This window comes from Cupressus sempervirens, chromosome 4 (genome assembly GCF_028749045.1).
Source record: "Cupressus sempervirens isolate cs-2001-9-10 chromosome 4, ASM2874904v1, whole genome shotgun sequence".
In the NCBI taxonomy this organism is placed as follows: Eukaryota; Viridiplantae; Streptophyta; class Pinopsida; order Cupressales; family Cupressaceae; genus Cupressus; species Cupressus sempervirens.
This window is the reverse complement of record NC_143121.1, coordinates 183312845-183324589: the sequence shown is the minus strand read 5'-3', so window position 1 is coordinate 183324589 and position 11745 is coordinate 183312845. Positions and strand designations below refer to the sequence as shown.

The 11745-nt window shown below is 36.3% G+C and overlaps 1 protein-coding gene across 1 annotated transcript; it reads right to left on the bottom strand.

Moving 5' to 3' along the window:
• Nucleotides 1–7270: 7270 nt before the first annotated feature.
• On the bottom strand, nucleotides 7271–11240 carry LOC149560593 (putative disease resistance protein At5g47280). The gene is made up of 5 exons (XM_089824740.1): nucleotides 10471–11240; nucleotides 9658–10064; nucleotides 9207–9562; nucleotides 8917–9128; nucleotides 7271–8751 (listed from the first exon to the last, which is right to left on the bottom strand). Exons 1-5 carry the CDS (start codon nucleotides 11144–11146, stop codon nucleotides 7934–7936), a joined length of 2469 nt encoding a protein of 822 aa, XP_089680866.1. The 5' UTR covers nucleotides 11147–11240; the 3' UTR covers nucleotides 7271–7933.
• Nucleotides 11241–11745: the final 505 nt, after the last annotated feature.

The following is an 11745-nucleotide window of genomic DNA, read 5'->3' as shown; positions in this document are numbered from 1 at the left end:
ATCCAAAATCAGTCATTCATTTCCAAATAACCTCCATAACGATGAGTCCAAATTCCTAGAATTAAATTAGAAGATTAGTATAATGACTATTTAAAAAATCATGTAAAACTCTATATACTAATTATTGTTTCAAACATATCACTATTCATGAGGCCAAGACCCAGAACAATAAAAAAAAGTTAATTGTACATATATTTTACCATTGAAGTACTAGTATATATTTTGCATTCTACTTGTGTAAACAAAGATAATTTGAGCATCAAATTATCTAGCACTATGGAACACTTTCTCCACATATAAGGGTGAATAATCATCAAAATAAGTAGATGATATAGATTTTATTTCTAAATTAAACATCCATTGAAATATGAAATAAGGAAAATATAAGTCCTCATAAAAAGTTTATTCTTAATTAAATGTGTAAAAATCAATTTATCATCAATGTCTTAAAGACTAAAGTCTTTTTATCATAATCTTAAAATATTAATTAGAATAACCAATCTTTTTAGATTGCTTTCCTAATAATAGATTAACACAATAGAAAAAAATAACAATTATAGTGAAGGAAATAAACTTTACCTTTGATATATAGGAATCATTACAAAGAGGTGAGGCCAAATTTGCTTCCCTATCACCCTACATATATTATAAGCCAATGAGTGAAACCTCTCTCTTTCGAAAAAAAAATTGTCATTTGAGAACACTATCATGAGAAGTGTACTTGTCAACCTCTTTTTTTAAGTACATTTATAGAAATTGTAAAAATACTTGTGTTTAACCATTATGGCATTGGTAGGTAAGCTTTAATTTTAGAAATTTGAATGTGTTGGATAGAAACTAAGAACCCATTGATCTCCTCTTTGGTGAATGTCTATTCAAAGTATGTCTACACTTCCAAAATATGTTTTAAAAACTAATATTCTTAGATTATGTTGGTATCATAAGTTTTCTCTATGAATTATAACTAGATGCTCTAAAGAAAAAGCTTGCACGGTAAGTTGTAACATTCTTTTGATTTTTTAAGATCAAAAGAAAAATTGAGTTAATCTATTTACTTCTAATCTTTTATCAAGTAATCCTTGATTCCATAATTAAAAAAATTAATAATCTCATTCGTAATTTTTTATCTATTGCTAAACAATTCATGTATTTTTGTGATTCGCTCATTTCATATCATATCCTTGTTGAAAATATTATTTGAGTTAAGTCATTGGAGAGAAGATCTAGAGGCAACCACCACAGAGATAAGGAAATCATATTTGAAGTTGCAAATTAACACTGAAAAATCAAAGATTTTATTTTCTAGATGTATTGATCAAAATAATGAGGGTGTAACTATTAAGCTAAATATCATTTTTTGTTTGCATCTATTTTATAAAATGTTTTTTTTCTACTTCAGAGCTAAGTCTAAGTTCATATTTTATTTGAAGGAGATTATTGGAGAATACTAAGTCATTTCCAAGAGAATATAGAAATATATTTGAAGGTTGCAAGAGTTTGTTCTCTAAGAATATGGATTTAAAGAAGAAATTGCCACTTCAGAGTCAATGACATGTTTGAAGAATATTACTACTTGAATGGTAACTTGTAGTAATTTTGTTCCAACAAAAGAGAATCTTGAAGATCATTGCAATATTTAGATTGGCAATGAAGTTTATTATAGCCCATTCACTTTTACCATGTAGATGAATCTTTACAAGATTCTACAACAGGGGGAGCTTATAAGGCATGAAGATATAACATGTATATAATAATTTGATGAAGAAGACTAAATGTTAGCAAACACATAAAATATTGGTGAAAAGACTTGATACTACCATATTAGGAGAGGTCAAAGGTTTTGTCTCCTAAAATTATGCCATAAGGTGTAGAGGTAATCTTTAAAAAAAATAAAAATTGTCATTATTGTTTGAAGAGGTTTTCGACGCGATTCAATGGACTTGTATACTAATATTTCACTACATTTATTAAAAAAAGGTTCTTAGCTATTCTAAGTTATGGAAAGTTGAGCCTATGTCAAGATTGAGATAGAGGAAAAATAATAGAAGAATTTTTTTAAAGTCTACAAAACAAATTAATAAAGGGTTGTTGATTAAGGAGATTATTGTTGGATATAAGTTATCTAATGTTTTGAAAATGTAAGAAAATTTATCAATGCGTTAAAAAAATATTATTGTTGAATGTTGTAGAATTATGTACGTTAGTATGTGTTAGGCTGACATAACTAATGTAGGTACAATCTGATACCACTGATGAAGTACGCTTTGATACCACTTGATGAAGGTATGCTCTGATACCACTGATGTAGGTACGATCTGATACCACTGATGAAGTAAGCTCTGATACCACTTGATGAAGGTACACTCTGATATCACTGATGAAGGGCCACTCCACCCTAAGCTAGTCCAGATCCACACTCTGGTAGAAACCTCTGAGATCTCAACTTGTGCTCGCAAGCCACCAAGCAACCTCCTTGTTTCTAAACCGCAGTCACTAGCTCTTCTCCAACCTTATCCAAGATCCAAGTGTAAACTGCCTCACATTCGACGCTCTGTCCACAGACTCAGGAAAACTCACTCTTCACTTCCTCCTCTTTCACACCTTGAAGCCTTCCAAGCTTTCCAAGCTTCACCTTCCACAAATTTCACCTTTCCAAGCTTTCCTTCCAAAGCTTCTACTTCCCAAGCTTCTCCTTCTCAAGCTTCCACTTCTCAAGCTTCCACTTCTTAAGCTCCTACTCCTCGAGCTTCTCCTTGAGCTTTATTAGAAATGCTCATATGCCTTGCTTAACTAGGCGCTTACCACCCAATACATGACTTATCCACAACCTTCTAGAATTCCACCTACACAATATCCACAACCTTCTACAACTTCCATAACCTTCTACAATATTCATAACTTTCTAGAATTCTTCCCACATACCTCAATAATGGAATGACAACCATTTTAATTTTATTTTTTTTCTATTATACCACCTATGCACCTCGAAAATAGAAATTTCTCCTTTTCTCCTTTCTTTTCTCCTTTTTCCCCTTTTTTATTTTTTAAAAATTATTTCTCCTCTAATTATCGTCACTTTTCTCTCTCCTCCAGAAATTTTTTTTTTCCAATATATTTTTTTTCAAAATTTTTTTTTTCAATAATTTTTCCATGGACGATGCTCCTGCATCAGATTCCCCTAGTAGATAGAAAAGTGTGTCCCACACTTTGACGCCAAAAAGAAAGATCTACAACCATCTTCATCTTCACCAAAGGCTTCCACCTCAACAGGGACAACAAAACCACCATGCAAATCTTCCACATCTGCATCACTCTATCAAACACCAAAATCTCGACCATCCAATTAGCGTGCTCACTCCCAGAAACAAGCTGAACATAATTCTTCATCAACAAACCCTCATTCACATCAGCAACTAGTGAATTCACACCCATAGCAACAAACCCCACATCAACAACCACATGTAGATTTCCATCAACACATGCCAAACTCTCAACACCAGCAACCTCATTGCTCACAACAAGATGCTCTGCAATATATAACTCACCTCCAACAACTGGATCATCCACGATCAAGTGCTCCACAATCTCCATGTCAGATTCAACCAATTGATCATGAGAACCAACCTCTGTCCCAGCATCAACAACATTAGGAATATCTTTAGCAACAACCTCTAGTTGCTCTGTAGGTTCTGCATCAGACTCCACAATCTGATCAACAAAACCAACCTCTTCCACCTTGACCTTCTTAGCTTGATCAGCCAATCTAGCATCCAACCGAGAAATCATTTTAGAAAAATTCCTCTCCACTATATCATGGATTTTCACAATCATCTTAGGTCCAATCCTCTTAGAGCCATCTCTCAAGATCTTCGTAAACCCTCTGCAACAAATCCTTCCCACACTCCTTGTGATAACCAAATTGTTTGCAAGTCAGATCACAACCTGCCACCTCGCACGAACAATCAGGAACCACATCACAACTCTAGGACAATGGATTTGCAATCCATAAGCTCGCCACAATCATGCATCAACAAGATCAAACTTCCATCTTCCCATCCATTAATCAATCTGCATGTCCTCCCAAGGTCCTGGTGTAAACTGCCTTAGCTTCGACGATCTGTTTACACGCTCAAGAACTGCCACTCTAATAAACTTCACCCAACCAAGGTCCTAGTACAAACTGCCTCACACTTCGGCGATCTGCTTGTACACTCAGGAACTCCTGCTCTAATACCACTAAATGTAGGTACAATCTGATACCACTGATGAAGTACGCTTTGATACCACTTGATGAAGGTATGCTCTGATACCATTGATGTAGGTACGATCTGATACCACTGATGAAGTAAGCTCTGATACCACTTGATGAAGGTACACTCTGATACCACTAATGAAGGGCCACTCCACCCTAAGCTAGTCCAGATCCACACTCTGGTAGAAACCTCTGAGATCTCAACTTGTGCTCGCAAGCCACCAAGCAACCTCCTTGTTTCTAAACCGCAGTCACTAGCTCTTCTCCAACCTTATCCAAGATCCAAGTGTAAACTGCCTCACATTCGGCGCTCCGTCCACAGACTTAGGAAAACTCACTCTTCACTTCCTCCTCTTTCACACCTTGAAGCCTTCCAAGCTTTCCAAGCTTCACCTTCCACAACTTTCACCTTTCCAAGCTTTCCTTCCAAAGCTTCTACTTCCCGAGCTTCTCCTTCTCAAGCTTCCACTTCTCAAGCTTCCACTTCTTAAGCTCCTACTCCTCGAGCTTCTCCTTGAGCTTTATTAGAAATGCTCATATGCATTGCTTAAATAGGCACTTACCACCCAATACATGACTTATCCACAACCTTCTAGAATTCCACCTACACAATATCCACAACCTTCTACAACTTCCATAACCTTCTACAATATTCATAACTTTCTAGAATTCTTCCCACATACCTCGATAATGGAATGACAACCATTTTAATTTTATTTTTTTCTATTATACCACCTATGCACCTCGAAAATAGAAATTTCTCCTTTTCTCCTTTTTTTGCTTTTTTATTATTATTTTTATTATTTCTCCTCTAATTTTCGTCACTTTTCTCTCTCCTCTAGAAATTTTTTTTTTCCAATTTTTTTTTTTTCAATTTTTTTTTTTCAAAATTTTTCCATGCACGATGCTCCTGCATCAATAACCTAGTGGGATCCCTTAGCACCTATATTGTGACCCTACGGAAGATGCCACGAAAAGTGAAAGTATTTGGCATGTAAGAAAACAATAGATTGGTAGCCAAAACTACTAGAGCTCATGGGTAGGCCATCCCAAAAGAAATATGGGATTTAATTACAGATTCAAGATGTTAGAGTATCAATAAAGGAAGTGGAGAAACTACTTAAGAACAATCTTTGTGATTAAGGAGGAGTGTTGCATATTTTAATCCAAACTAACTAGTTTTGCAACCATTTTTATATCTTCTATGCATTCAAACAAATCTTGGCATAAGTTGAGGAAGATTTTATCATGGATTCAAATTGAGTCTATATTAACTCTTCCAGCTGCTCACTATCAAATTCGCTTGTTCCACAACCTTCTACAACTTCCATAACCTTCTACAATATTCATAACTTTCTAGAATTCTTCCCACATACCTCGATAATGGAATGACAACCATTTTAATTTTATTTTTTTCTATTATACCACCTATGCACCTCGAAAATAGAAATTTCTCCTTTTCTCCTTTTTTTGCTTTTTTATTATTATTTTTATTATTTCTCCTCTAATTTTCGTCACTTTTCTCTCTCCTCTAGAAAAATTTTTTTTCCAATTTTTTTTTTTTCAAATTTTTTTTTTTCAAAATTTTTCCATGCACGATGCTCCTGCATCAATAACCTAGTGGGATCCCTTAGCACCTATATTGTGACCCTACGGAAGATGCCACGAAAAGTGAAAGTATTTGGCATGTAAGAAAACAATAGATTGGTAGCCAAAACTACTAGAGCTCATGAGTAGGCCATCCCAAAAGAAATATGGGATTTAATTACAGATTCAAGATGTTAGAGTATCAATAAAGGAAGTGGAGAAACTACTTAAGAACAATCTTTGTGATTAAGGAGGAGTGTTGCATATTTTAATCCAAACTAACTAGTTTTGCAACCATTTTTATATCTTCTATGCATTCAAACAAATCTTGGCATAAGTTGAGGAAGATTTTATCATGGATTCAAATTGAGTCTATATTAACTCTTCCAGCTGCTCACTATCAAATTCGCTTGTTACACAAACTTTTGGTTTAGTAGGACACCCCCCCCCCCCTCTCTCTCTCTCTCTCTAAATTAATCTTTTTTAGTCTAGCTTTGTAGAGCAGCTACAAGTAAAAATATTAATATGTATGGAGTTTTGAGCCTTTAAGATGATATGAAGAATCATGTATGGAACTCATAGAGGTACAACTCAATCAATACATGTAATGTTTTATTTTCTACATGGAATAGGTGGAAGTAGATAGATTTATGAGCATCAAAGGTAATAACAAGGAATACATATGGATGTAGAGAAAAAATGAGAAGATAGAAGGGAGCTTAAATTACATTTCTTGTTGCCAATATATTACTTTTGCATGTCTATGACTAGATCCAAATTAGTTTGGAAAGATGTACAAATTTGAGGTTGAACTCATCTTATTTTCTATAGTAAATCAAATTTATTTAAGTATTTCGATTGTGTTTCAATCAATTATTGTGGATGTTTGTGTCTTTATACATTAGTAAGCTTTGATGATATTTGTTCCTTAGATGAACTAAACATGACCCTAAATAGGATGGTCCCATCTTGACTAAGCTATATTTAACCTTGACAACCTATCTCAATGTGTAGACGAATAGGCCCTTTGCCTTGGGCATAATTTTGCTTGTTGTTAGTTCTAGAATGAAATATATAGGTTCAAAGATTCTTTCACTTTGTATGATGATTTCCTCACTTGAGATAGAACAAGCTACTCGTTAAGAGAAGTATGTCTACCATGTTGACATGTTCTTCAACTTGAACTCCAAGAGTTAAGAGATGATGTTGTTATTTATAAATGAGGGTATTAATAATAGTATATGGAAAGAGTTGATAGAGTAAGTTAGATAATTTAAATAGTCCTCTATATTTGCTGGCCAATAGGTCCTCAAGTATCACTTATATTAGGCATTTTTTTGTTTGAATTCTCGTAACCCTCATTGATATGATAAAATACATTTTGATGTAATATGGTACATTTTGCTTATTACGTACGACCACATGCAAGAGTTATCCACATATCTTCCATTATTATGGAGCAAGACTTTATCCACATGTCTTCAATTATTATAGTTTACATCTCCCAGCAATGCAACAAACCATGTCTTAAAATTCCACGTTCGGTGGGGTATAAGACTCGACTTCTAGGGTTTTGTCAGCATGCTAATACCATGTAAATATTGAGTGAGAGTTGGGGGATGTGGTATGGATATTATATGAATGAAAGAGAAGATGGATTTCTACGTCGAAGCAAAGATGAGACGCGTGAATTATTTGACAAAATATCTCAATCAAACATGGCCTTAATTAGACAATCAATCTAAACATCATTATAGGAGGATCACTTTAGGAGACCTAAAAAGTTTGTCTGCTTAAAAGTTTTTCCCGTCCCACTATTGGTTTTGCTTTGATTGAGGAAACCAGGGTCAATGAAACCACTTAGTTTTGAGAGCTATGAACATGGTTTACAACTGTCTCCGTTGATTACCACAGGGAGGGAGATAAAACCCAGTAATCTAACACTAACTGTTTATTTTTTAAAGCTGAGTTTGGATGCCAGAGTTTCCATGAGACTGAAATCAAGGAAACCAGTCTCACAGGGCAATCCTCACTGCACTTTGAGACTACACTATCCGAATCCCTCCAATGTACAGTACTTGCCAACAAGAGAAATCAGTCATCTAGCCAACCCAAATGTGAATGAGCTTCCACAATTTCAACTCTAAGATCAGGGATAGAAAATGTCTTAGCTCGAAGCCACTGATGCCCCAGCTCCTCATCGCAGATAACATGTTTCAGTGAGACAAGTCCACAAACACTTCTTGGCAACATCCTCAAACGAGAACACTTTTTCATGTTAATCTCTTTCAGTTTCTTCAGTTGACCTATTTCTTCTGGAAGCTCTTTCAAGCCCTCACACAGTGAAATGTCTAGAAATTCAAGCCGCCCAAGTTTCCCCATTGATGCTGGAAGCTCTTTCAGGCCTCGTAATGCTGATAATCTTAGAGTTCTTAAGGAGCCCAGATTTCCGAGATCATATGGCAACTTTTCAACAAGATGGGAGTTTGTAACAGACCATACCTGAGCAGAGGACATTTGAAAGACAGCAGGGGGCAATTCCTCCAAGATGCTACAGTGCTCCAGATGAAATCCTTGTATGTTGGCACCATTCAATGTGGAAATATTTGCAAACCCTTCGCTTAAGCTCAATGATAGTCTATCCAAGTTTTGCATTACTTTGCTCTGTTTCACATTGGTGGGTGCAACCAGATTCTGCAACCGAATGCTCCCGAGTAGAGGGAGTGAAGATAAAACACCAAGACCTCTTATTGTGGCCTTTTTAGAGCTCAAATTACATACAATTAAAAATTTCAGTCTTTTCATGGTTTTCAGAAATGGAGGAAGAAAGTACTCGCTTGCAGAGAAGAGCAACACTAGAACCTCTGTTTCCAGAAAATTCATCTCATACCACTGTTTCTCGGCCATTGAACCTGCATGATGATAAGATGAATCACATATGCAATCGAATTATAACATTTAATGTAGAATTTTGATATCAAAGGTATTGCTGTTCTAATCCTATCACTATGTAACAGGGCAAAACCACAAAAACTAAAGGTTTTTGCCACTAAACATGTAAAGAGTGTAAATCCCACCTGTGTGAACAGAGACAATATGTGTATTGAAGGGCTTATGATTAAGCAATTCCCATTTCCCCGGCAAGCTCTGGTCCTTCCTGGTCACGAGTAGCCTCTTATTATCGACTAGAATGTCCTGGCTTCCCAAATACATTGCCAAATCTTGCAGTACCCGGTGCTGAGAAAAGTACAGCTCGGAGGCATTTCCATAAGAGATTGTTTCTTGGCTTCTGATGATTACCAGTACCATGTCAGCTCAATGTTTGAAAAGAATAACAGAAAAATGTTTAAAAAGGAAATGAATTTACCCTGGATTGCTGATTAAATTCAAGAGATCTCTTTTTGCAAATTCCAATAGCATGAGAAAGGCATCTCGCCACTCCATCTTCCTAACATAAACCCAAATGTCCAGCAGTGCATCAGCACAAACTTTCTGGTCCTCTGGAAATGAGGCCAAATCTAAGAAACATTTCCTCCCAACATCATCCAAGAAACCAATACTGATCTCCAAACATCTGCGGAGCCCTTTTTGTTGATATCGAGATATTGGTTCCCCATTTAAAAGCTTTTTGAGTGCAATCTCCCAGCTAATATGAGGTTCCCATTGCAAAGAGCTTCCTATCACCTTGAGAGCAAGGGGCAAGCCCTTACATTCAGCTTGGACCTGCCATTCATCATATTCATAATTTTAATGATAATCAACAGAGAGGAACTTTCAATGGTTTATGCAAGTATCTATATGTTAAGAAAAGACAATACCTTCATGACTAGATTTGAATCTGCAAAACTTGGAATTGATGTCTGTCCGAAAGCAGAGAAGCAGAAAAGTGCGAGAGCATCCATGTGGCCCAGCAAAGGCAATTGGTACAGTCGAGTAGAAAGGTTTCTGGGTATTGTAGAACTGTCTCTGCTTGTGATAAGGGTCTTATATCCTGGTGCTTCAAATAGTAATTTCTCTGAATTAGCCCTACACCAGACATCATCCAATATTACCAGTGTTCTACTAGATTGTTTCTTAAGCTGCTGCTGTAGCTGTATACGTGCATTTTCAACATTCTTGAAGTCGGGGGCGTCGCTTCCAACAATCTTCTCCCATATCGTCTCCAAAATCTGTTTCAGATTTGGGGATTGTGAGACAGTAATGAAAATCACATTTTCAAAATAACCTGATTTCCACACATCAATTTGGGGTTTAGTTCACTGCAATAGAAATGCACAACCTTTAACCAGAGAAACTCCTCAACTGATAATTAACAATAGAAACCAATTATAAAAACTATGATGGCAGTCTCAGGAGTCCTTGAATTCGAAACCTGAAATTCTGGACACAAACCCTGGGAAAAAACACACCTAGCTATTGTAGAATATAAAGGGATGTAACCTGATAAACAATCAAAACGCACATTGAAGTAACAAAGAGGGATAAGAAGAATAGCAGGCACGATTTTAGCTTTAAATCAAGCCCTGACGTCTTGGGCACCAAAACCCCTTCGCCAAAATCTTCAAACATTGATGAGAAAATCCAGTGGTTTCTTAATAAAGCACTAAAACAAGAGTAAAAACAGGACTCACCTTTGATATGGGGATCATCGCAAAGTGCCAAGGCCAAACTTGTTTTCCCACAACCCTCCATAGAGTGCACGCCGACGACCGAAATCTCTCTCTTCAACAAAAGCTCCTTAATATTCCAAACAGAGTTTTCCAAGCCGACATAAAACTGAGATTTCACAGCAGCAGTATTATGATAATAGAGGGTATCATCCTTTTCAATTTCAACAATTTCACACAAATTATCTAGACGAATTTGCCCAACTGTACTCGTGGTATTTTGGCAAGCGTCATTGACAAGCATGAAAGCTTGTTTACAGATGGTCTCATTCAGAGTCCTACATACATCTGGAGATTTTAATTCTGTATATACATCTTTCAATTCTGCCATAAGCTTTCTCGCATTCAGCAGTAAGTCACCTGGGATAGAACCCACGAAGCCAGAGATCTCCTTCTCTAGGTTCAGTATCTGTGAAGCATATCTACACTTACAAAATACGTTTGAAGGGCTTATTTTCGCACAGTATTTCACCAACTCCACGCCCCTAAAAAGCGTGCTTAAAAACTGATGAAAGGCTTGATTTTGTTGATCCTTGGGCTGTTTGAGGTCAGATGAACAAATTTGTTCAGCAGCTGTGATTAGGGATTTCAACAGCGAATCGACTCTTTCGAACACAACACTCGGGTTGAAACTCTCCATCCTCTTATGGCAAAACGAAAACTATCGACCAAAGATTTAATAAACCTGTAGTCTAGGAGTATTTCATTGCTATAGCTTTGATCTATGTGGTTGTAGAATATTGAGAGAGAGCTCATGGTGGGTTTATAGGCAAAATGATTGAGAGCTTCGTATGACGCAAGAATTGCATTTCTGGGAAACCCACACTATCGGTTATACATTGATTGTTGGTCCGTTCAGAAATGGTAAGGAAAGGAAAGGACGCGGAAGAGAGACAAGGATAAGGAATGGGCAGAGGAAGTTGTTGATAATGTTGTCAAAAGGACTGTATTTCTCGAATCTTCTTTTGACACGTCACCTTTCCTAAAGCCAATGTTTGCACGCGTTGAACGATATTTAGCAGCGTCCAAAAATATCGTACAATCCAAGTTCCACAGTCGCTGAAAACATTAATTAGGTACTGATTAAACGACGTCGATCAGACGACTATAGAGTTTTGGACCTGAAAAGTTTCAGATATGATTCGTAACGGACGTACGAACTGGGTAACAATATTAAATAAATTTTGGGGACTATCTTTATAAAAAACTAGTGTTTGCTCTTTTTTTGGTTTTTTTTAA